The sequence below is a fragment of the Onychostoma macrolepis genome, chromosome 09 (genome assembly GCF_012432095.1).
Source record: "Onychostoma macrolepis isolate SWU-2019 chromosome 09, ASM1243209v1, whole genome shotgun sequence".
NCBI lineage: Eukaryota > Metazoa > Chordata > Actinopteri > Cypriniformes > Cyprinidae > Onychostoma > Onychostoma macrolepis.
Window position 1 is genome coordinate 14,374,118 of NC_081163.1, and position 24,445 is coordinate 14,398,562.

The 24,445-nt window shown below is 39.4% G+C and overlaps 1 protein-coding gene across 1 annotated transcript in view; it reads right to left on the reverse strand.

Moving 5' to 3' along the window:
* Positions 1–24,445, reverse strand: part of itgbl1 (integrin, beta-like 1) — a 46,494-nt gene that overhangs the window by 10,628 nt on the left and 11,421 nt on the right. The window contains exons 4-8 of the mRNA XM_058787706.1: positions 22,255–22,377; positions 21,279–21,419; positions 14,499–14,639; positions 13,768–13,914; positions 5,475–5,591 (exon numbers count right to left, since the gene is read on the reverse strand). Coding sequence (XP_058643689.1) covers positions 5,475–5,591; positions 13,768–13,914; positions 14,499–14,639; positions 21,279–21,419; positions 22,255–22,377 — 669 coding nt within the window. The remainder of the gene's footprint in view (positions 1–5,474; positions 5,592–13,767; positions 13,915–14,498; positions 14,640–21,278; positions 21,420–22,254; positions 22,378–24,445) is intronic.

Below are 24,445 nucleotides of genomic sequence, written 5' to 3' on the forward strand. Positions count from 1 at the left end.
AGTCAAAAATCAGTATCTCAAAATATTAGAATATTTACATTTGAGTTTGAATAAATGACCATCCTTACAGTGTAAATTCTGGGTATCTCTTGTTCTTTGAAACCACAATAATGGGGAAGACTGCTGACTTGGCAATGATCCAGAAGACGAACATTGACACCCTCCACAAAGAGGGTAAGTCACAGAAGGTCATTACTGAAAGGTGTGGCTGTTTACAGAGTGCTGTATCAAAGCATATTAAATGCAAAGTTGACTGGAAGGAAGAATTTGGGTAGGAAAAGGTGCACAAGCAACAGGGATGACTGCAAGCTTGAGTCAAGCAAAGCCGATTCAAACACTTGGGAGAGCTTCACAAGGAGAGAACTGAAGCTGGAGTCAGTGCATCAAGAGTCACCACGCTCAGACGTCTTCAGGAAAAGGGCTACCAAGCCACTTCTGAACCAGAGACAACGCCAGAAGCATCTTAACTGGGCTGTGGAGAAAAAGAACTGGACTGTTGCTCAGTGGTCCAAAGTCCTCTTTTCAGATGAATGTAAATTTTACATTTCATTTGGAAATCAAGGTCCCAGAGTCTGAAGGAAGAGTGGAGAGGCACAGAATCCATGTTGCTTGAAGTCCAGTGTGAAGTTTCCACAGTCTGTGATGATTTGGGCTGCCATGTCATCTGCTGGTGTTGGTCCACTGTGTTTTCTGATGTCCACAGTCAACGCAGCCATCTACCAGGAAATTTTAGAGCACTTCATGCTTCCTTCTGTTGACAAGCTTTATGGAGATGCTGATTTCATTTTCCAGCAGGACTTGGCACCTGCCCACACTGCCAAAGGTATCAAAAGCTGGTTCAATGACCATAGTGTTACTGTGCTTGATTGGCCACCAAACTCGCTTGACCTGAACCCCATAGAGAATCTATGGGGTATTGTCAAGAGGAAGATGAGAGACACCAGACCCAACAATGCAGATGAGCTGAAGGCCACTATCAGAGCAACCTGGGCTCTCATAACACCTGAGCAGTGCCACAGACTGATCGACTCCATGCCACCGCATTGCTGCAGTAATTCAGGCAAAAGGAGCCCCAACTAAGTATTGAGTGCTGTATATGCTCATACTTTTCATTTTCATACTTCTCAGTTGGCCAAGATTTCTAAAAATCCTTTCTTTGTATTGGTCTTAAGTAATATTCTAATATTTTGAGATACTGATTTTTGACTTTCATGAGCTGTAAGCTCTAATCATCAAAATTAAAAGAAATAAACATTTGAAATATATCAGTCTGTGTGTAATGAATGAATATAATATACAAGTTTCACTTTTAGAATGGAATTAGTGAAATAAATCAACTTTTTGATGATATTCTAATTATATGACCAGCACCTGTATAACATACTAACATACATACTGTTAAGTAGAAGAATAAATAAAACAGTTCATTAGTTTATTTTCCACAACTGAGAGAAAACATATGTGTTGTGGGCCAAATCACAATGGAGATTCATTTGAGAAATTTGCTTGTAAAGATATTGAGTTCTTATAAAACACTTATTTAGGAGGTTATGAAATGCCAAAGTGATTAAATATACAGAACAGGCACTGTAGTGGCTATTTCAAATAAATATGTACTTTTGCCCCAGGCTGGGAAGTCATTTTCATGCATCCCTTTATTTCTGGATGATGTTTAATCAAAACAAACCATCTCCCATTTATTTTTTAACAACACAGTTTATGTTGTACCATCAATATTCGATAAAAAGAAAACTATTTTTTTGGTCATTACACAGTTTTCATTAAGGGAGGGAGTGGTGTGTGTGTGCTTGTATTCCCATTGCACCTTATAATAACTGCATGGAAAAAAAACATTTTTTTTATGTGGCTCTTTGTCTTCGTCTTTCTCATTCGTTTATTTTGTGGGTGTAGGTATACAGGCTTGAAGTTTGATGCACTCTTGGTAGAGCTACATGCTTGACTGCTTCAATCAGCCAGCCTACGAGAGCATTTAATTGCTTTGGTGAGTGGCACCCCAGTCCTTTCAATTAAAGCGCACCTGTGATTCCCCATTATCCCGCCCGTAAATGCAATTCGAGTGTGGGCATGTTCCAAATCACGGTGTTTCTCACACCTATCTTTAGAAGGATATTTTCCAAAGAATGTAGCCTAGTCTTAAACTCTCGGGCAAGTGCCTCTTAAAACGATATAAATCCAATCTGAAATATTGATGATCCTACATTTCAGTAAAACACTTTCATGTTAATACAGCTGGAATGGCTTCTCAAGGGCTAAAGATCCCATGATAGGCATATCTGAAGGCTACCCTTTATTTGAACACCAATTCAGTCCTGCAGGACCGTCCATGCAATTAGCTGAGATGAACATTTCAACAGCGTGTGTGACGGCTGTCTCTCTCTGAGCTGAGAGCTGGAGGCACGCTGTGTTTCCACATTTCTCCTCCGTTAGCAGGCTCTCATCTGTCTGTGTGACTCGGGCAGCCACAGCAGACGAGCCCTATACATATTTAAACATCTCCTAGGGCTGGTCCACACAAGGGCAGTGGGCCGAGCTCTGGTGGCTGGTCGCTTAGTGACACAACACAATAAGCATTCAGAAAGCAGCAGCATTAAATTTGTATCCCCACCAAAGAGGAGAAATGTTGTTCTTTAGATACTGGCGTGTACCACGGGTGAAATGCTTGTGCTCATCTATCACCACATTTTCACAGGGGGTTCCTCGAATGGCATTTCTATACAGTAGAGAATTGTAGTTGTAAAGATTTATATTGGTGACATATATATACATTATAGATATTTTTCATTGATAGTGAAATTAATAAGCTAAAACTGATCTTTTTAGCCAGTCATTTGTAACAGCATATTTTTTCAAGTTAAATATAGTGTCCTGATGCTTTCTGTTCCATTATGGAGACACTCACTAGTTTGTAAGTCAAATATGCTTGTTGTATTAAACAAATTAACACCATTCGAATGAAAATGGACAACTACAGTATTTGATGATTTTATATTAATATTATTCTATTATTATTATTATTATTATTATTTCAGGAGATATCAAGTATATTAAGTATATAAAAAAGAAAACTCCACACACAAGATACAGATTAGAAATATATTAGGGCTGTCAAGCAATTAAAATTTGTATTCTGATTAATTACATGACATGCCATTCCTGCATATGGCTGAGTGGCGGAAGTGTGGAGAAGAAATTGAAAGCAATAATCTTCTTGACCTTGGAGTGAAAGTCGTACAGCAACAGATCTATGTGGCCTCACGCACATTGTTGTCGGGACAAGCACTCGTGACACAGTTGTATACATGCAAAGAAACAGACATGCTCAGGTATGACTTGAAAACCCCAGCAGGAGAGCTTGAAAATCATCTTGTATAGTATAGCTTTCTAGTCACTGATGGAATGACTAGAATCTGTAAAGTCTGTTTCTATGTCAACAAATTCTAGGAATACACAAGTGACAATTATTTTCAGTGCCAATATTCCTGTGGTGTCTTCATCTCAAAGTACAGTACATACTGTGATATACATGATTCAAGCTGCTATTCAAGGGCAAATAGCCTTAGAAAATGTAAATTAAAATGATATGACCAAAGTGGTGTGGATTTGGCCTCGGCAAAAACTTTGCCAAGTCAACTGTCTGTGCTTAAATGCTTCAAACAAGACTGCAAACTTTTTAGAGAAGTAGGATCGACTTTAAAATATTAATTAATCATTTTGGCAGGCCTGTAGAAGAGGTATTTTCTCCAAGGAGTGCCTCTTTATTCGAATGAGAAAATAATTAACAGTACAGCTATAAAGCAAAATTATTGAAATATGAGATCGAATAATATATCATTCAAAATTATTAGAAAAGTTCGGTTGCACTTTATTTTACAGTACGTGTACTTACATTTATTTACAGTGTACTAACAGTGTACTTACCTAAGAAAGTACTGGTAATATAAGGTACATGGGGTAGGTTAAAGGTTATTACCTTTATTGTAATTACTATAATAAGTACATAGTATGCACATGAGGAACAGGACTGTAAAATAAAGTGCTACCAAAGTTACAATGTCCAAGAGCAACACCAGGGGATAAAGTTTCAGAGATAGATTTGCCATCCTTCATCTCATTGCTTTTTCATGGAGATCCTAAAGTGTTCAAAATACATGCGACAAGTCATGTGAATGAAAGCAGTGCCTCCATAGCACTACATGATTGGCTGTTTACACTGTCAGTGTTCACCTGTGATGTATGCAACCGTTTTGCAAATTGGCCTGAATAGGTAAAACTGATGGAAGTTTGATTATGGTTTACTAACTCACCCTCACATCTAAATTCTAATATACACTAACATGACAGTTTTTTGACAAACACTTGTCTCTGTTAAATAAAAAGTGCACATCTTTGCCTGTATGGAAACAATGTGTATGATTTGACAGCGGCCATGAACTACGGCAGGGCAGATGCTGATTCTCTATTAATTACCTACTTGCCCTTGGCAAAACTGTATATATTACATGATTAGTTCTCTAGTGTTCAATGTCAATATCCCTAAAGTCTTATTTTGTAAGTATATTTTACATTCAATCATCATACATAAAAATACAGACCTAATACCTCAGTGTTCTCAGTTGACTGAATGATACATTGTACAGTTAGCTGGAGTCTCTGTGGATTAATATTTAAACCCACAAGCTTGTACATGATCATTATATAAAAAATAAAAAAAACTCCAAGAAGCAAGAGCTTTCATAGAAGCCCCCTATGTAGTGTAAAAATAAACAATTTAGACCCACCGCATATATATATATATATATATATATATATATAAAAGATCAACTAGAGGCAAAAAAGAAAGTTAGCTTCTCTTATTTTTTCAAGAGCAAATTTTGCTCTTTTTTTAATTCTGAGCCAATTATGTACAAAAAATATTTTACATCTAACTTAATATCCAGATTTACATTTGACAGTAAAGTTATATAAACTCTAAAGTATCCCATTTTATCATAATTGTAAATTGTTATATTATATTGGAAAATATAGAAAAATAAGATTTTTAAAAAAGAATACTTTATTCAACAAGAGCACATTCAATTAATTAAAAGTAACAGTAAAGACTTGTTACAAAAGAATTAATACTTCAGTAAATGCTGTTGTTTTGAACTTTCTATTTATCAAAGAAACTGTTTTTAACACTGATAATAATAAATGCTTGAGCACCAAATCAACATATTAGAATAATTTCTGAAAAAATCATGTGACTTTGAAGACTGGAGTAATGGCTGCTGAAAATTCAGCAAATGTAAGAATATTTCACAGGATTGCTGTTTTTACTGTATTTTTAGCAAATAAATGCAGTCTTGATGAGCATTACATCGCTCTGACCCATAGACCAGCAGCATCTAGAGATGGTCAGACAATGGCACCATTAATGCTTATCTCATCCTGCTGTGTGTGTTTGTGTGTATTACCTCCACAGATCTCTCCGTTCAGGTCCTCACACTGCCTGTCGTCACACTCACAGTTCTTCCCGTGTACGCGTTTATCTCCGGGTGGGTGGCATGTGCACTGACCGCACAAACACTGCCCTGAAACACACAAATACTCTGTGACTGGCAAGAAAACCAAACATAACAGTGAAACCCAAAGCAATCTAATATGTGGCTATTTTTGCTATTTTCTTATCAAGATCTTGTATGAAGGTAGTTGGAATCTACGTTTCACCTTGAATTTGGCTTATCAAGGTCAACCGGAAAGCTCATTGTACTGAAAAGCACAGAATGCCTCGGTCTATGCTTATCATAGAGCACATTAGTCTGCTAAAGTGGCACTGTCGTTGTTTGACATTGACAGCCGTTACAACTCCAGCTCCGTGCAGGCGAGGAGAACAACAAAGCAACGCCCTGTCTGACAACCCCTCAGCCTGCCAAGTAGATAAAAGCTGCGTGCTGCCGTTGCCACGGTAACTGGTGATGTCATAACACTTTTCCTTTATCGATTAGCGTGAGTGACGTCATGTAGCCCTTCCCTTAGCCTTGCATGGCTACATTTAACTGCTAAGCATGCAAGAGAGAAGTGCTCAAAAAACGTAAAGAAAAACATTTTATGACAAACCACCTGTCTTTTCTGTCTGATTCCGTTCATTTTCACACCTCTAATAGCGTTATCCATCACCCGTACCAAATTATACAGAACTGTCAGCGACAAGTGGAGCTCAATGAGTTAAAATGTACAAATTATCATACTGACAAACTAAACTACTGAGCATAAATTGATTCTGCACTTTATTCAGTGCTTTTATAAAGACAGTACAAAACACATGATGCACTAGACAGCCAAAGTGTATCTTTTCCATATGCTTCCACAGTGGCTAGTTGCATTATATGTGTATAAATGCAGAAAGCAGCGCTGGAAGCTTCAGTGTGATTAATGGCTCCCTCGCTGATCATGTACTGCTCTTTGGTCCGAATCGAAACAATTAATTCCTTCACAATATTTGAGAGACAGCCATCCGGCAAGTTCAATTCTCTAGGGAGCTGTGCTTGCGCAGGTGCCAAGACAAAAGCCCCATTCCTCTAAATTGTTAAACATCATAATGGCTCAGCATCATCAATTTCCAATAATATGACCCCTAATTCATCTCTAAGAGTTACATTATTATAAATTTATGATCGTGGTGCTTAAAACCAGTGATGGGCATTTAGAGTAAATGCTGTAGAGGGAGGTATTCCAGCTGTTTTGTGTTAGATCGGGATTTCTATCACAATATTGTCACAGTTATGGAGTTTTCTCGGGACATTGGCTATGTTACGATTCACAGATTTATACTACAGTACATAATAAAATTACATGCGTTAGTGTGAATTTCTGCATTGGAACACCTGGCAAAAAAATATGCATACACAGTTCTTAAAACAACCCTTCTTAGTATTAAGTAGCCTACATTTGAATAATTTCAGGAAGCTTTTTCTATAAAGAACACTAAAGAAAAGATTCCATGGATATTTAAGGTTTTTCATGGAACCACTGATTCTAATAAAGAATATTTATTTTTAAGAGTGTACTTACGAAATCCACCTTTGGAATGCTTATTTTCAATGTAGGACACACTTATTCTAATCTCTTATACTATTTAGGACAAATGCGAATTGGGGCACAGCCATTTTGAAGTTATTCTTTGGCATGTCTGGAATGACTGAATGCCAAGACTGTATCACTCTTGTGCCACAAACTTGACAAGGACAATCAGGCTTGTAAAGACACCAGTGTTTAGCTGCACAGACCACTGCCAGCTCTGACATTAAATGACAAGCGTGCCGGAGTCGTGCTGAGTGTATCCTGATGTGTCCTGTGAAGCATGAACCTGCCAAATACAGAGGTTCATGCAAATGAGACTTCTGGGGTGCTAAAGGGGGTGAGGAGGTTTCTCACTGTCTGCCTTTTAAAGTGCAATTAAGAAATGTCAAGAGCCACAAAGAACCAAAGGTGGACCATTTCACAGTAGGGTTTAAGATGCAAATGCATGTAGGTTTGTATATATGAATATAAAATGACCTTAACTGTACACAGCAGAAAGAATAAAATTATTCAACACCAGATATTATAATATAATATAATAGAAAAGAATAGAATAGAATCATTTGCACAATTCATTCAAAAACACTGATTCAAAAATTACATGATCCAAATTGTAGTCACTACGTACAGCTCTACGCATTTTAAGAAGCATTCATATTTTATTTGCTTCTAATGCACTTCTTCCCGTCATTTGCTGGTACTGAATATAGAGGAATCTGGGGAGAAGTACTAGCTTTACCACTTTTTCTTTTGAGATATTGTGCTTCTGTCAGACAATCTTGAAACATAGCATTTGGAAGCCTTTCAATCAGCACAGGAAATGAAAGGTCAGGGAGGACAGAATGAGTTGTGTTAAGATGTGGCATTTGAAGGCATCACGAGTCCACTTTTCAGGTGCTTCTCTCTAGCAGCTATAGGGACCATAACAAAGACAGCACTGTGCATGTTTATGTTCATAAATATAAAGTGTAATTCACTAATACGGCATATTTGTTTTGAAAATGTCATATTTCTATAACATATTGATACATTTTTATATAATTTTATTCACTTACTTTATACTTAATCATTCAGCACACAATTCAACAGCATATATATATATACATAGTAATTGGCCACATTCAGAAAGTACATTCCCTCTCAGTGCAGAACACCACTTGGTCCTTGTGCACCAGAGAAGGCCACCATTATCAAACTCGGAGGAAGTGATTGCAATCAGCCCTAATTCTGCTGATTTGCTTTAAAAGATCTCTCATCACGCCAAGCAGTTCCTACAACACACTGGATATCAGTCAACATCTGCGTGGCAAATTAGGCCTCTTTTCCCTCTTCTGTAAGACGGCTGGGAGTGTTGAATGATTGCTGCTGTGCATGTTTAATCAAGATGCATTCTTTGTATACGGCGCTGCGCAGTAATCTATAGAGTGCATTAGTGAGCTAATGAATAGTGTAAAAACTAACACTCAGTAGCTTCCGTCAGTGCAATCACTCATTTGTTGCTTCTCAAATGGAGGGATATACAACCATGTAGTAAACATATTTTGGATATCCTACCATAGCTCGTGAAATGGTAACATTAAATGTCAAATGATAGATGTATGTTAAGATCATATGCAATGAAATTTCTGACAAGTTTACAAAAGAAACAATTTATCTACGGGAGAAACACTCTCAGAACAGGTGTTTCCTAGAGGATATTCCAGGCTTAAGAGAATGTGAAATCTTCCAGATTTTCACTTTTCGCCATCTCAGCTGGCTCTTTGTTTCCTCTCGAAACCATTTAGGAGCTCTTCTACTGAATCCTGCTTTCTCTCTGTCCATTTGCTATGAGTTTTCACGAGTCACTGGCAATGATGACCATTCTTAACTAGGAAAAATGGGCACATAAGTAAAAGGAGCGCAGCTAACACACACAAAATCAAGATATCTATTTTTAGTCAGATGCTTCATGAATCTCAAGCAACTGCCATGTGGCATGGGAATCCCTCATACGGGGCTTCTCCGTGGAACTGTGTAAATGTTGGATTGATTCAGCCAGGTTGACAGTCCTTAATTGTGGGAGTGAAATTCAGAACGGAGGAAACCAGGATAATTACCTGCTGTCAGGATAATGGATGCAGCGAGCAGACCTATAGCGCCAATCATGGGTGAAATTCTATGTAAACAGATGTATAAATCATCATTTGCTGGCCACGTCTCATAGCACATGCTCACAGCATGGAGGAACAGTAAATCTATGGATTATTGATGCTGAACTGTAAATCCACAAGGTTCCATTCAAACTGCATTTGGGAAAAGCTTTAAGATCTAGTGTATACACATAAGGACAAGGAGGTCTATAATAACTGGAGAAAGCTAGCTGTTAGCACTCCCATTCATCTCAATTGCAGTTGCTCGGCTGATGCAGGACCCTCTGAAAGTACAAAGTTTTAACTTTTTGAGTCAATCACCTGAGCTGTAAATACCATGTAACTAATGACTCTGGAGCTGCAGGAGCTTCAGGCATTCTGTTTTTATCAAAACTTTAATATAGGTAAGTTTCGTTAAAATAAGCAATATTTTGAACAAAAAAAACAACAACTATGTCTAGATCAAAACATAGATTCTGAAAAGAGTCAGTCACTTCCACCAGCACCCCCAAAGCTTGCATGGTCCAATACCACTTCCTGGATCATCATTTCATTCTGTAACGTTAGGTAGTTTCGATTTATATAATGATTAATGTTTGATGATCGCATTATGATCGCACTGTGGAGAATCAACAACTGGCAGAAGATCTGAATGAGTTCTACTGCAGGTTTGAAAAAACACCCCACACCCGCTCTGAACACCTCTCCACACAACCATTAACACCACCAGCAACCCCTCTCTCCCCCACACCTGCAATTCAGATCAGCGAAGACGAGGTGCGCCAGGTCTTCCGGAAGCAGAAAAGGAAAAAAGCACCAGGCCCAGATTGTGTTACACCAGTCTGTCTGAAATCCTGTGCTGACCAGCTGGCCCCCATCTTCACACAGATCTTCAACAGATCACTGGAGCAGTGTGAAGTCCCTTCATGCTTCAAACGCTCCACCATCATCCCCATCCCAAAGAAATCCAAAGTTACAGGACTAAATGACTACAGGCCTGTGGCTCTAATGTCTGTGGTCTTGAAGTCTTTTGAAAAACTGGTGCTGGCTCACCTGAAGGACATTACTGGACCCTTACTGGATCCTCTTCAGTTTGCCTACAGAGCAAACAGGTCTGTGGACAATGCAGTCAACATGGGACTGCATTATGTTCTGCAACATCTAGACAGACCAGGGACTTATGTAAGGATCCTGTTTGTGGACTTCAGCTCAGTTTTTAACAAGATCATTCCAAACCTCCTCCTGCCCAAACTAACTCAGCTCTCCGTGCCCACCTCCGTCTGTCAGTGGATCACCAGCTTCCTGACAGACAGGCAGCAGCTAGTGAGGCTGGGAAAATACACATCCAACACCTGTACGATCAGCACTGGCACCCCCCAGGGTTGCGTCCTCTCCCCACTGCTCTTCTCCCTCTACACCAACGACTGCACATCTAAAGACCCCTCAGTCAAGCTCCTGAAGTTTGCAGACGACACCACACTTATTGGCCTCATTCAGGACAGTGACGAGTCTGCTTACAGACAGGAGGTTAAGGAGCTGGCTGTCTGGTGCAGTAACAACTTGGAGCTCAACACGCTCAAAACAGAGGAGATGATCGTGGTTCAACCTGCCACAGGAGCTGCTGAAACAGTTCTACTCCGCCATCATTGAATCCGTCCTCTGCACTTCAATAACTGTCTGGTTCAGCTCAGCTACCAGATCTGACCTCAGAAGACTACAGAGGGTAGTCTGGACTGCTGAGCGAATCATTGGTACAACCCTCCCCACTCTCAAGAATTGTACTCATCCAGAGTGAGCAAAAGGTCTGGCAAAATCACTCTGGACCCCTCGCATCCAGCACACTCCCTCTTTGAACTGTTGCTGTCTGGTCGACGCTACAGAGCTCTGAGCACCAGAACAGCCAGGCACAGAAACAGTTTCTTCCCTCAGGCAATCCATCTCATGAACACCTGACAATAATTGTGGAACACACACTATTTATACACTTATACACTTATTTATCTAACACACATACTTAGTCTACATTTCAGTTTGGACATAATATACCTGTACATACAACTGTCTATTGTTATATACCTGTACATACAATTATCAAGTTGTATATTTTTATTCCTTATTTACTTAATTCTTCTTTTTTTTATCTGTGTTTTTTGTTCTGTCACTGTCATTCTGTTGCACTGTGGAAGCTTCTGTCATGAAAACAAATTCCTCGTATGTGTAAACATGCCTGGCAATAAAGCTCATTCTGATTCTGATTCTGATTCTGATTATTTTACATATGCATCTGCATACACATGCAATCGCTTGTTTCTGCTTCTTCTTCGCTGTGTTTTGATACAGATGTTCAGTACTTTTTCAGAAGATGAATAGTAGCGCCTCCTGTTGTACACCAGTGAAAACATGGAAAGTCAGAAAATTCCGTCAATGGCAGGGAAGGAGTTAAGAAAAAAGAAACAGGCACTGGTGAAACAGCTACTATATTATAAAGAAATATAAGTGACTTTACTTTTATGTATAATATTATAATACTTGATTATTAATCATTAAAATAATTATTATTATTTAAATAATAAATAAAAAATGGGTTATTTAATCAGAATACATGGTTGTACTTGTACACCTTGTCACAAAATTGTGGAACACTTCAGTCAGTCAGTGCTGCAATGAATTAATTAAATAAACTGGCTTCCTTCCAGGAATTCTTTCATTTTTATTATTTTTTATTTTTTTAATTTCCAGCCAATTAATTATTGAGCTTGGACACAATTTTTAAAGCTAATAATTAATTTTAGTGACTTTGTTACAATTTAATAATTTCTTTTTTATTAAAGGCACTTACATCCTACTCTCTATGTTCCTCCAAAGACCAGAACAAACAGTTTTCACAGTGCTAAGATCCAAGCCAGAAATCCCTATGCGGATTTAGCTTTTTATACACATGGTGTTGAAAAAAAAAGAAATTTATAATACATTGCATCTGGTTCACTAAAAGATTTGTTTCTAAGTTTCACCACAAGAATTGCTGCCAGATTCAGTGTTATTTCAGGTGCTACAGAAACATGCAGAGCTAAAGCCTTGAGGGATAAAACACAAAAGCTGCTACGTACCTCATTCTTCCAGCCCGCATGTTCACATTTGTGATTCTTTGGCACGCTGGATTGAATCAGTATTGACACTGTCTACAACAAAAATGGACTAGCGTTTAGTATTTACTGTAGCATTGTAAAACAGATTTTGGATTGAATTATATGTAGGCTACACTTTTTCAACCCAGCCATTACAGCAAGAGTCATTTAATTTTTGACTTTTAAAATGAGACAAGTTATATTATCTGCTCTATGTCGCTGGAGTATAAGAGAGCACGGGGGCTGAAGTCCTTTAAAAAAACAAGCGCACAGAACACGGGCTCCATTAAAGTTAAATTATCACCTCACTCAGTGAAACAAGACTATTATTATCGCTCTTCACTTTCTTTTGCAGCGGGGGACTATGGAAATAGCATTGTTTTGGAACAATTGCACTAGTTCTGATTCATCTACTGTGACTTTTTTTTTTTCTTTCTAACAAGACTCATGCAGAGACAGGCCAGCACCCCTACCTGAAGCAAACTACATGTTCATAATTACCCTTACAAAAAGTACCATAGATCCTTATACGACTGTAATTCAGACGATAATGGCAATATGTTTAAAAAATTTGAATTGTTAGGTGGCCGCCAAAAGCCACTCTTACTACAATTCATGTTACTACTATAAAACCTTATTAAATTAATGTAGGTTCTTCAACTGTGACAGAATCAAACCACAAATGCCAAATTAGCCAGTTTTATTACAGTCACAATTACTGTAACTACAATATTTTGGTGGCCAGGTAACCTAACAATGTTTTGCATGTGGTAACATCTAAACTAGCAGCTAAAAATGTATATTTATTATAAATTATGAGTATGCCATAAAATACATTTTAATGACTAGACAAGGCAACAACTACTCATTTTTACATTTTAAACGTTGGTTTACCATAGTAAATGTTTTGAAAATCAATAATCTGATTAAAACAAACAATCCATCCAAAGAAGGAGAAATCAATGATTCACACAGCTCTATCAAAATCCATTGTTTGTCGTGTGTATTCTAGACATCATCCTGCATCTGTTTGGAGTATTTGTGTTGTTTCTGGGTTTAGCAGTAAACTACCACAGAGACATGTTTGGTCTCTTATAATTATTGCCGAAACACTGTTTCGAATTAATCTGCAGGCTCAGAGAATGACGCAAACCGCAACAACCTTATTTATGTACCAACATGTGTTTCATTCAAAGCAGTCTATTAAGACTGACATGCCAAATGAGAGTTTTGCTAATTTTAGCATTGTTCTTTCCACTCAAGCTTTGCATCACACCATAGAGCGACTAATCGGGAGAGTCGAAAATTACACACTTCACCTTTAAGAGTCCTCTGGCCTACCACGCGACCCACAAATGCAACACCTTGGATCTGTGAAACGCTGCTGTTGGAATCCACTCCGGTGCAGATGAATAGACACTAGACTTAATTACCTCTGCCAAAGCAGGGCAGGCTGGAGGTTCCCCGACACTTCTTCTGACTGGCTTCCACAGACAGCGAGCAGGAGAGAGGATGATCGCATTTCTTTCCATTCCAACCTTCCTTGCAGTCGCACCTGCCACAGTTACACTGGCCATGACCTTCAAACAGACACATAGCAGGATTTAGAGTCCTTTAATGGATGAACGATCGACTGAAGCTCTGCCTGAAGCTGCCCTAGATAGAGAAAAAGATTATACATTGGTGGTGTGTGTGTCGGTTTATGGATTTGAAGTTAAAGGGCACCACTCACAGGTTTGGCTGACCATGAATGTAAAAAATGTATTGTCAAGCCGGTCCTCTGAGGCGGACATAAGATTGAAACGCATATGGCCGCAGAGTTATTCCTCAGCATTAGAACCAGATGTTGAAATGTTTCTGAACCGCATCTGTTGTTCTTCAGCTCAGGATAATCCACGTGGCCTGTGTTTATGCAAGATCATGAAGAGAACGGATATCGAACTGTTCCACCCTGCCCTGTTTTCAGCAAATGTCTGTATTTTTACTGCTGGATTTTGGAATGTGAACTGTATCCTTTTGAGGGGGTTTGATGAAGACAAAACTGACCATTTCAACCTTAGAAAAACACTGCCAGAGTGACAAGTGAGATACAAATTTATATATATAACATAAAGTGATGCTAAGAATGAGATGTTTGACGGAAATGTTTCAACTTGTGCTTTACCTGAACAGAAATCATCCGAGTATCTGTCATACATGGCATGGCAGCTTCTCTCGTCACACTCGCAGGTCTCTCCGTGAATGTCGCCCCAGTCTCCTGAGGGATCCACATCATAGCAAGTGCACTCGCCACATACACATGTGCCTACAAAGACAGGGTGAAAGTATGGTAAAACTCCTGAAAGTCAAACTATATTCACATTCAGAATTGACAATCATATTAACAGGTGTGACTCTCAAATTGTCCTGTTTAATAACAGTTTAGAGGAGCTCAGAAATCTTAAACTATTAAAGTAAATATGAAAGATTTATCACAAATAACACAACGTTATTTAATAAATGAGTCCAGTTGTGGGACTTATTCATTCATTTAATCAACAGCTGCTTGGAATATTTCATTACACTTTTGAAAACCTTCAAACAATCCTTTCACAAGCCAGCATTGCTAATTAAAAATTATACTTACTGTATTGAATACCTTGGCAAGTTGTTATGTTTCTGAAAGGATTCTCTCATGTTCACTAAGGCTGCATTTATTTATAAGCTTTTTATCAAAAATTATTATTATCAAAAATAGAGTAAATAAAGTAATATTGTGAACTGATTGCAATTTAAAATGTTTTCTATTTTAATATAATTTAAAATGTTATTTATTACTGTGATAGCAAAGCTGAATTTTCAGCAGCCATTGCTATTATTGTCATTGTCACATGAATAATGATCAATTAGAAATCATTCTAATATGCCGATTTGGTGCTCAGATAACATTTATATTATTACCAAAAAATTATTGCGTTGCTGTATTTATGTGGAAATAGGGATGCATTATTTTCAGGACTCTTTGATGAAATAAAAAAACAGCATTTATTTGAAATACAAATATTTTGTAACATTATAAATGTCTTTACTGTCATTTTTTATCAGTTTAATAATAATAATAATAACAATTAAAACCTTACTAACCCCAAACTTGTTGAAATTCAGGAACCGCTATTCTTAATTCAGTTCTGATCATTTTTTAAAGTGAAGCTTCCTTACATTTATATTAATTACTTATTTAGGACAGATTACGTATTAAGTTTTAAATTCAAAGGGTCCATGCCAGGTAAGGCCATTTTCCGATTGTTGGAATACGGGTTCAAACTGTTTTGCCTGTGTTAGGGGGATTAGGGCTGCACAGCACTATAATTGAAGTGATGCTGAAAAGGAAAGACAAATTTCTCCTGGGGGCCATATCCTCCAGAGCCCAGCTGACAATAAAGGGGCCATGCATGGCAAGGATTGATGAGGATGCTTACTCCAAGTTCTAGCTAATCTATTGCTGGGCGACAGTCATGGCAACAGAGCTGCGGGAAACACCTCCACTCTGATGAATCCGAGCCAGACCAGTTGCAGCACAACTGGAAATCCTGTTTTCTCTTATCTGTGCTGTGAAAGCACACTGGGAAGTGAGCCAGCTGGCGTCCTGCAAGCAGGGGGCTAGACCACTGCCGCTGCCACCATTTGCAGTCCTGTCAAAGACCTGTCCTCTCGTGAATATAGACCTTACATTGTGCCTGGTCTGCATTATGCAACCTCCTGCAAATGCTTAAATAAATGGCATGAGCTGTATTATTACAGTTGTGCATGTAAGAGTATATTGTTGCTTAGTGTAAAACCCTTAGTCACAGAAAAGCAAATACAATGATACATGTAGTAGCCCACTCTTCAGTTACCTTATCAGTGACTTGCTTACACTTGGCTAAGACTCAGTAGGAGTCCATTGAGGGAAGGAAGAAACGATTAATGGAAGCCCAAGAGTGTCTTGGAAATGCTAATTATAAAATCATTACAGAACCATCTCTAACTTTAAAATTAGGGATCCACAATATAGTTTATCAGCCAATATTAGATATTAGACTAAATCTGTAGTGGTCAGTATTGGATATACATTAACCCTCAAAATGTGGGTTCAGTAAGATTTAAAAAAAATAAATAAATGAATACTTTTATTTAGCATTGACACATTAAATTGATTTTTTTTAGCTATTCATCAAATAATCCTGAAAAAATGTATAGGTTTCCACAAAATATTCAGCAGCACAACTGTGTTCAATATTGATAAGTAAAAAAAAAAAAATGTTACAAATAATCATATTAGAATGATTTCTGTAGGATCATGTGACTGGAGTAATGACTCCTGAAAACCCAGCTTTGTCATCACAGGAAATTACATTTTAATAAAATTATATTAAAATAGAAAACAGTTATTTTAAATTGTAATAATATTTTACAATACTATTGTATTTTAGATAATATTACTACAATATTACTGTATATTGTATTTTTACTCAAAAAATGCAGCCATGGCATAAGTGACATTTAAAAAAAAAAAGTATATATATATATATATATATATATATATATATATATATATCTGTGTGTGTGTGTGTATGTATGCGTCGCTAGACGCTTATGGGGAAAACTCTTTTTCTCTCCAGTAACTGAAGCCTTTACCATCATGCAGTGAAACTGCACGGCCATTGGTTCGTGCAGTGAATTAAAAACGAACCAATGGCTCAGCAGCGGAGCTGCATGAGCCTATGGCGAGGAAGCCCGCCAGAGCCTGCCAGAATGGGCACAGCCATCTGGCTATATAAGCGGGCATTGCACCATAGGATCTCAGATCAATTCTCCTTCAACGATGACGATCTTCTCTTCGATGATCCACAGGACTTGAAGCCACTCGCCATTGACATGCCTCGCTGCGGACAGAAGCTGACTCACCTGCGTCTTCCTGCTGTTCCCGCCCACTCTTTGAGCCGCTTTCCGCATCCGGCTCAGATACCAGATCGTTCCCTGCCGCCATCCAGCAAGATACAATAGCAAATTTCTCTCTAAAAGTGCAGCGGCATTGTTGCAAATGCTGCGCTGTCATTGCAGCTCGTGCAGGACCGCACTGCACACTGACGATGGCCACTCAGATTGCGTTTCCGGTCTGGGTAAACCCCACGCAGAAGCCGCTCTGCCTGAGATGGAATGTTCACACTGCGTGAACATGAGTCTTGCATCTCTGCGTGCTCGGATCGCTTTCTTTTCGGAGAGCGACTCCGCCCCTCGCTGCCTTCCCGTTTTCTTCCTCCCAGCTCACGCAGGCTCAGACCCCGCTTGCCTTGCTCTCGCCATGCAGCGATGACTCTCCCATCCTCTTTGAACACCCGGACCAGCGTCCCTTGGCTGATGCGAGCGACATGGTTTCATTCAGTGCGATCGAGAATGAGCTGCTAGATGACAGCATGTCTCTAGCAGCGTTAGACGCAGAGGATATATTGGGCTCTTCTATTGACCCCGCCCTTTTGCCGTCTACGGATCCCAGCGACGCCAAAACAGGGATGGATGCCGAGCTTTTCCACATCCTCTCTAGAGCGGTGGAGGAGCTGGGATTGGAGTGGTCCATGCTGGAGCCCACTCGTAGCCATCTGGACGAATGGTTCCTGCCGGGGCACCGCCAGGCCCCTCGCCTTTTTTTCCGGAGGTCCATGATGAGGTCATGAAGTCGTGGCGTGCTCCCTACTCGGCTCACCTTTGCACGTCCGCTTCATCTGCACTCTCCTCAGTCGATGGCGCTGAAGAAAAGGGCTATGAAAAGCTGCCTCCTCTGGATGAGTCAGTGGCCGCGCACCTCTGCCCGCCCACTGCCATTGGATGGAAAGCGAAGGTCGCTCACCCCTCCAAACCGTGCAGGACAACGTCTGCCCTCGCTGGACGAGCTTACTTCTCTGCCGGGCAGGCAGCCTCAGCACTGCACTCCATGGCCGTGCTCCAGGTCTTTCCTCCAAACAATGGACGAGTCCGGACCCGATCCTGCAGCTTTCAGAGAGCTGCGCAGTGCAACACACCTGGCCCTTCAAGCTACAAAGGCGACAGCACAGGTCATCGGGAGGTCAATGGCCAGCTTAGTGGTGCTGGAGCACCACCTGTGGCTAAACTTCACTGAGATCAAGGAGGCTGGCAAGGTCCCATTCCTCGACTCACCGGTCTCCCCCATGAGGCTGTCTGGACCTGCGCAGAAGTCGTTATAGCCTTCACAGCACAGATAACACAAGTTGATGGCCTTACTGGCAAAAGGGACCATAGAGATGGTCCCGCCAGCTCAGAGCGAGTCAGGCTTCTACAGCCGCTACTTCCTTGTCCCCAAAAAGGATGGCGGCCTCTGGCCCATCCTCGATCTCAGGCACCTGAACCGCGCTCTCATGAAACGGCTGTTCAGGATGACTACTTTGAAACAGATCCTCTCGCAAATACGCCCAGGGGTCTGGCTTTTTTCTCTGGATCTGAAAGTTGCTTACTTTCACATCCAGGTAGCCCCCCATCACAGATGATTCTTGGGGCCTTCGAGGGGGTGGCATATCAATACACGATCCTGCCCTTCGGACTGTCTCAGGCGAACAGGACGATCTGGCACCCCCAACCAGGAGTTAAACCTTCTCTGCCCTGTCAGGGCACTGAGAATTTACATCGAGCATTCCGCCACGTTCAGGCAGTCAGAACAACTCTTTGTATGCTTTGGAGGCCACACCAAAATGGTCCCCGGTCACAAAGCAGAGATTTTCTCAATGGTGAGTTGACGCTATTGCGCTAGCATACTCCTCCCTGGGCCTGCAAAGCCCCATAGGAGTTAGAGCCCATTCCAATTGGGGCATGGCCTCGTCTTAGGTGTGGTGTAGCGGTGTGTCCATGGCAGACATTTGTGCGGCGGCTGGCTGGGCCTCACCGTCCACATTCGCAATATTCCATAACTTGGATGTCCTTACAGGCTCGGATCCTGTCTGCTTAAAGGGGCACGTGCCTGCTTAGGGCAAGTATATTCCTTGTACACTTCTGGCCCTTTCAGAAGTGCAGAGGGTGTACAGAATTATTTGGAACGATTATCAGAGGCTGGGCTGACCTTGGTGAGTTCAGCCCTCTTGCCTCCTGTGGGGCTCACCCTGCTTATACTTGGTCCCTTAAATTGCTCAAGGCCAGTTCATGCCAGTCGTTCCTCTTTCATGGCACGGCGTGATTGTATTGGTTCCCCATAAGCATCTAGCGACGCAGTACGAGTGTAGTATCGAAAGGGAATGTACACGGTTACTAACGTAACTTTGATTCCCTGAGATACGACTCAGTGTTGTCGCTTCATCTGAAATTGATCTGAGATCCTGTGGCGCAATGCCCGCTTATATAGCCAGATGGCTCCGCCCATTCTGGCGGGCTTCCTCGCCATAGGCTTGGAAGCTGCCGAGCCATTGGTTCGTTTTTAATTAATTACACGAACCAATGGCCGTGAAGTTTCACTGTGTGATTGTAAAGGCTTCAGTCATAGGATAAAAAGGAGTTTTCGCCATAAGTGTCTAGCGACACAGTACTTGTTCCCGTATCTCAGGGAACTGAGGTTACGTTAGTAACCAAGTACATTTTTGTATTATTTATATAAAATCATTATTATATCAATCAATTTTTCCCCCTTATAACACTGCAGTGAATTTCAGTTTTACATCTAACACTGTATGTCATTTTTGTCTCTACCTCTCAAAAAGGATTTCAGCCTGGAATAGCCTCTCAATACCTTGACCAGACTGAGAATGTCTTTCTCATCTAAGGGACCTACCAGCATAGTTTTCTTTACAAGCATTAGTTGTAGATATAAAGCTCTTTATTTACTGGCCTGTCTGCAACTGCCATTTGACCCCTTTTTCAGGCCTCCCTTTGGCATCCCATACTTGCCAGAATCACATTTAATTGACTCTGCCAACAAGAGTTTGCATGAGTCTGGTTTTAAAAGTAGCTTTTATTAGATGTTTTAAAACCTAAGCATTTTTGCTTCATTTGTGCTTTTTTTTCCCCTCCAAAAGGTTATTAAATGTATAACTTTGCATGGTTGCATTTCAAAGTGAAGGGCAAGCTATTTCATGGATTGAGAGGTTGACTGACTAAAAGAGGCTGTCATTTCACACAATAGCAGAGATCCACTGAGACCTGCCATTCACAGTGCAGAACGTATAATTGAAGGGTATAAACAGAATATAAAATACAGAAAATGAGGCTGAATAGCTTAAAAGAGCCCAAAATAATGGATATCTTTCACCATGTGCACTGGAACTAACAAGTGCACTTTTCTGGAGCAACGGTAACTTAATTTCTGTTAAAGACAGAGGGCTTTCCCCTCAATGAGGATGATAAAAAAACATATGTCGACAAATGTATGGATTAGCATGCCTAAGGAAGGTCATGAGGGACTGTCTACTCTGTTGGAAAGTGTCACTGCTGGAAGATACTGTTGTTTTTAGAAAGCTTTTGATGCAGAAAACCAGCGTGGTTGCTTGTGATGAGTGGATATGGTTTGTGGGCAGATTACTTAACCACAGACAGTGGTTCAGATTTGAGGTTGAGTTTATGCTGTGTACCACTTCACCCTTTTGCTGTAATCAATTTCAGATAAGCTCCCTGGAGGTTCACCGGCAATATGAGAGCCAAAGCTTTTTTGGCTGCCTGATGTATCTTAATGGAGAATGCATTGTCCCACTCTCATTTGTGCTTGTCAGGTGAAATTACTTATGCTGTATACAGATGATATGGGACAATTAGACTTATTTCGGTGCAGATTCTCTGTGGAAAACCCCTCAAATAAAATTCTAATTTGATTTAGATACCCCTGCAGTAGCATTAAGGATAACATATGGGAATATATTATTATTTAAGGTTAAAGGGTGATAGGAAATATTGGTTACGTCAGAGAAAGCTAAATGCTTGCACAAAGACAGACCTCTGTTGCTGCAAATCTTGCCATCTGGAGATGTGCATCTCCGCTTACTCTCCCATGGGCTGATGTCACACTGGAATTCACATTTATCTCCATGCCAACCAGCCGAGCAGTAACAGTTTCCACAGTAACACTTTCCATGGCCTGCAACCATGAACACAGGGAGAGGGAAGAGAGAAATTCAGTTTCAGAGTTTTGAGAATTTAAAAAAAAATCATCATTGACCAAATACAGGTATAGCAATGGCATTATGTGAATTAGGGTGTCATTTAATTGTAAAGGGTGTATTTTATATATATTAATGCTATTAAACACACTACATCATTAAAAACATTTTCACTTCATTTTTATCTCATTCATAAAAATTATTTTATAAAAAATAACACAAGATGGTAAGTCAAAATTTTGAATTAACTTAATTTTTCTTACCCCCTTAACAAAATCAGTTAACAGTAGTATGATATTTTTCAATAGTTTATCTCAGACTATATTAAAAATATATCAGACTTTTAAAAAATACTGGATTTTACAAGCTGGTCATCTAATGTGCATGCATGCTTCTAATGCCTCGATCTCGAAGTGTGTGACATTCATTGCTACAGCCACCATAGGCTCTCAGAAAAAAAGGTACAAAATCTGTCACTGGGATGGTACCTTTTCAAAAAGTACACTTTTGTACCTTATTTATCTCTAAAAGATAAATATTAGTACATTAAAGATACATATTGATAACTACTGAGTACGTTAGGCTATCTAAAATGCACACATTAGTATCTTTTTTAAAGGGTACAGCCCGTGACAGATTTTGTACCTTTTTTTAATGAGAGTATGTTGAAAGTTTTAGCAAAAATCAGTAAGCAAAACAAAGCAGCTTTTATGCCCCTTCATTTTATATTTTGTTATCTAGACATATAAAATTTACAGAAATGTGTCCAAATATTTTATGGGTCACTCAGAGCTGGTCACCCTGTGATCATACCTCCACACACTTCTCCAGAGTCTTCATCCAAACACTCGCTGTCGTCACACTCGCAGTAGCGTCCGCTGATCAGGCCCTTCCCATCGGGATTGTGGCACATGCAGCTGCCGCAGTGACAGGTGCCTGTCGGCCAGACACATCGATGTCAAAACCCACAGATCTCACACTGTCACACTGCTCCACAGCACCGCACAGCAGCAAACACACTTCTACATATCAAGACACACACCGAAACACACCCAACCTAAGGCTATATACACTGTAGAATTGCCATTCAGAATTTGACGGAAAATGAACTGAGAATTCCTGAATTTGAAATGAGCCAGCAAACTGGATGAAAATTCTAAGAATTCGTTTTTACATTTTAGTATGAATTATCTATACACATGTTATCATAAACAACCCCCCCACCCCCAGAATTCTTACATTATATAAAAAGAAATATTGAAAAATTTAATTACAGAAATGTATATTAATTTAAAAGAAATTAGTTTATATTAATTTAAATTAAATTAAATCTATTAATTTAAATTAAAATTCATTTAATATACTAAATTCATTACATATTCAAAATTTTATTTTATGGACCGTGGTAGAACACTTTGATTTTCTCAATATAATAATAATAATAATAACAATAGCATCCAAAATAAAAGTTTGTGTTTACATAATATGTGTGTATACATGTATATATTTAAGAATATGTAATATATATTTATATTTACATATATGAAGAGTTCAGATAAAAAAGCCTCAAAGTGCCATCTGAAATTTTCTTCTAAAATGAGCATTTATCTCAGGCTTTTATGTGTAGGTTCAGTAATTTATTTTCATTGCCATTAAAGTGGACATAATAGGAGCCTGAGAACAAATGCTCATTTTAGAAGAAAATTTCAGATGGCACTTAGAGGCACTTACAGTACACACACACACACACACACATATCTATCTATCTATCTATCTATCTATATATATATATTAGTGGTGGGCATAGATTAATTTTTTAAAAATAGATTAATCTCACTGTAATTTTGGAATTAATCTAGATTAATCTAGATTAAAATGGCTCATTTGAATTCTGCAAAGTAGATCAGAATAAGTTTACTACTAGTAGTAAACAACTAGCAGTCTTCAAGAATTTAATATTGATAATACTATTGAAGACATTGTATGATTATTCCTTAAAGATAAGGTTTTAATAGTTTTAGTAGTAGTAGCCTATTACGTTCTGCCCAATGTCTTCAAGTGAAACCGAACTTTTATTTTGACGGGTTGCCGTGAGGATAGTTTTTCTCAAATGAAACGCTCGAATGCTCATGAAGTGACTCTCAGAGCAGTTCTGGAGATGTTGTTCATAGTGAGACGACAGACGTTAATATCGCCGCAAGCGTCGCGCGCTTCTGTATGAGTAGTGAACAAACCCGTGCGTCTGCGCCATACATTAACACAGAGACACACAGAAGTCATATTTAAATAGACGTTTTGCGGCTTAATATTTACAAATAGGAGTGGGAGTGTGCTCACTTGTGTGTGCGCTTACGTGTGTGTGTGTGTGTGTGCGCGTGCGTACCGGGGCGGAACTCCGCTGTGCTCGCGATACAGAGAGCGCGACCATGTAACGTAGAGACAGAAATGACTTGCCGATTTCCATTAGGAAGCTTCTTAAAAATAAATTTTCCCTGAAGCAAACCCGGCGGCTTCATAGCTGCATCCATGTTAGCACGCATACACACAGGTTCAAGACTCGTTCGCCCCTACAGTGCAATTCGGCTAGGTATACATCCGCGCTAAACTATCAAGGTGAAAGTCTTCATAGCTTGCATAGTATAGACCCAGCTCCCAACCCAACTTTGAGAATAGATTAACAGCGATATTTTTTTTATCGCCCGATAAGAGTCTCACGTTAACGCAGCACGTTAACGCCGATAACGGCCCACCACTAATATATATAGATATAGATATATATGAATGTATACACACACACACACACACACACACACACACATGGTCAGAATTGTTGGTACCCTTGGTAAATATGATAAAAGAAGGCTGTGGAAATAAATCTGCATTGTTAATCCTTTTGATCTATTATTTAAAAAATTAACAAAAATCTAACCTTTCATTGGAGAATAGGAATTCAAAATGGGGGGAAATATCATTATGAAATAAATGTTTTTCTCTAATACACCTT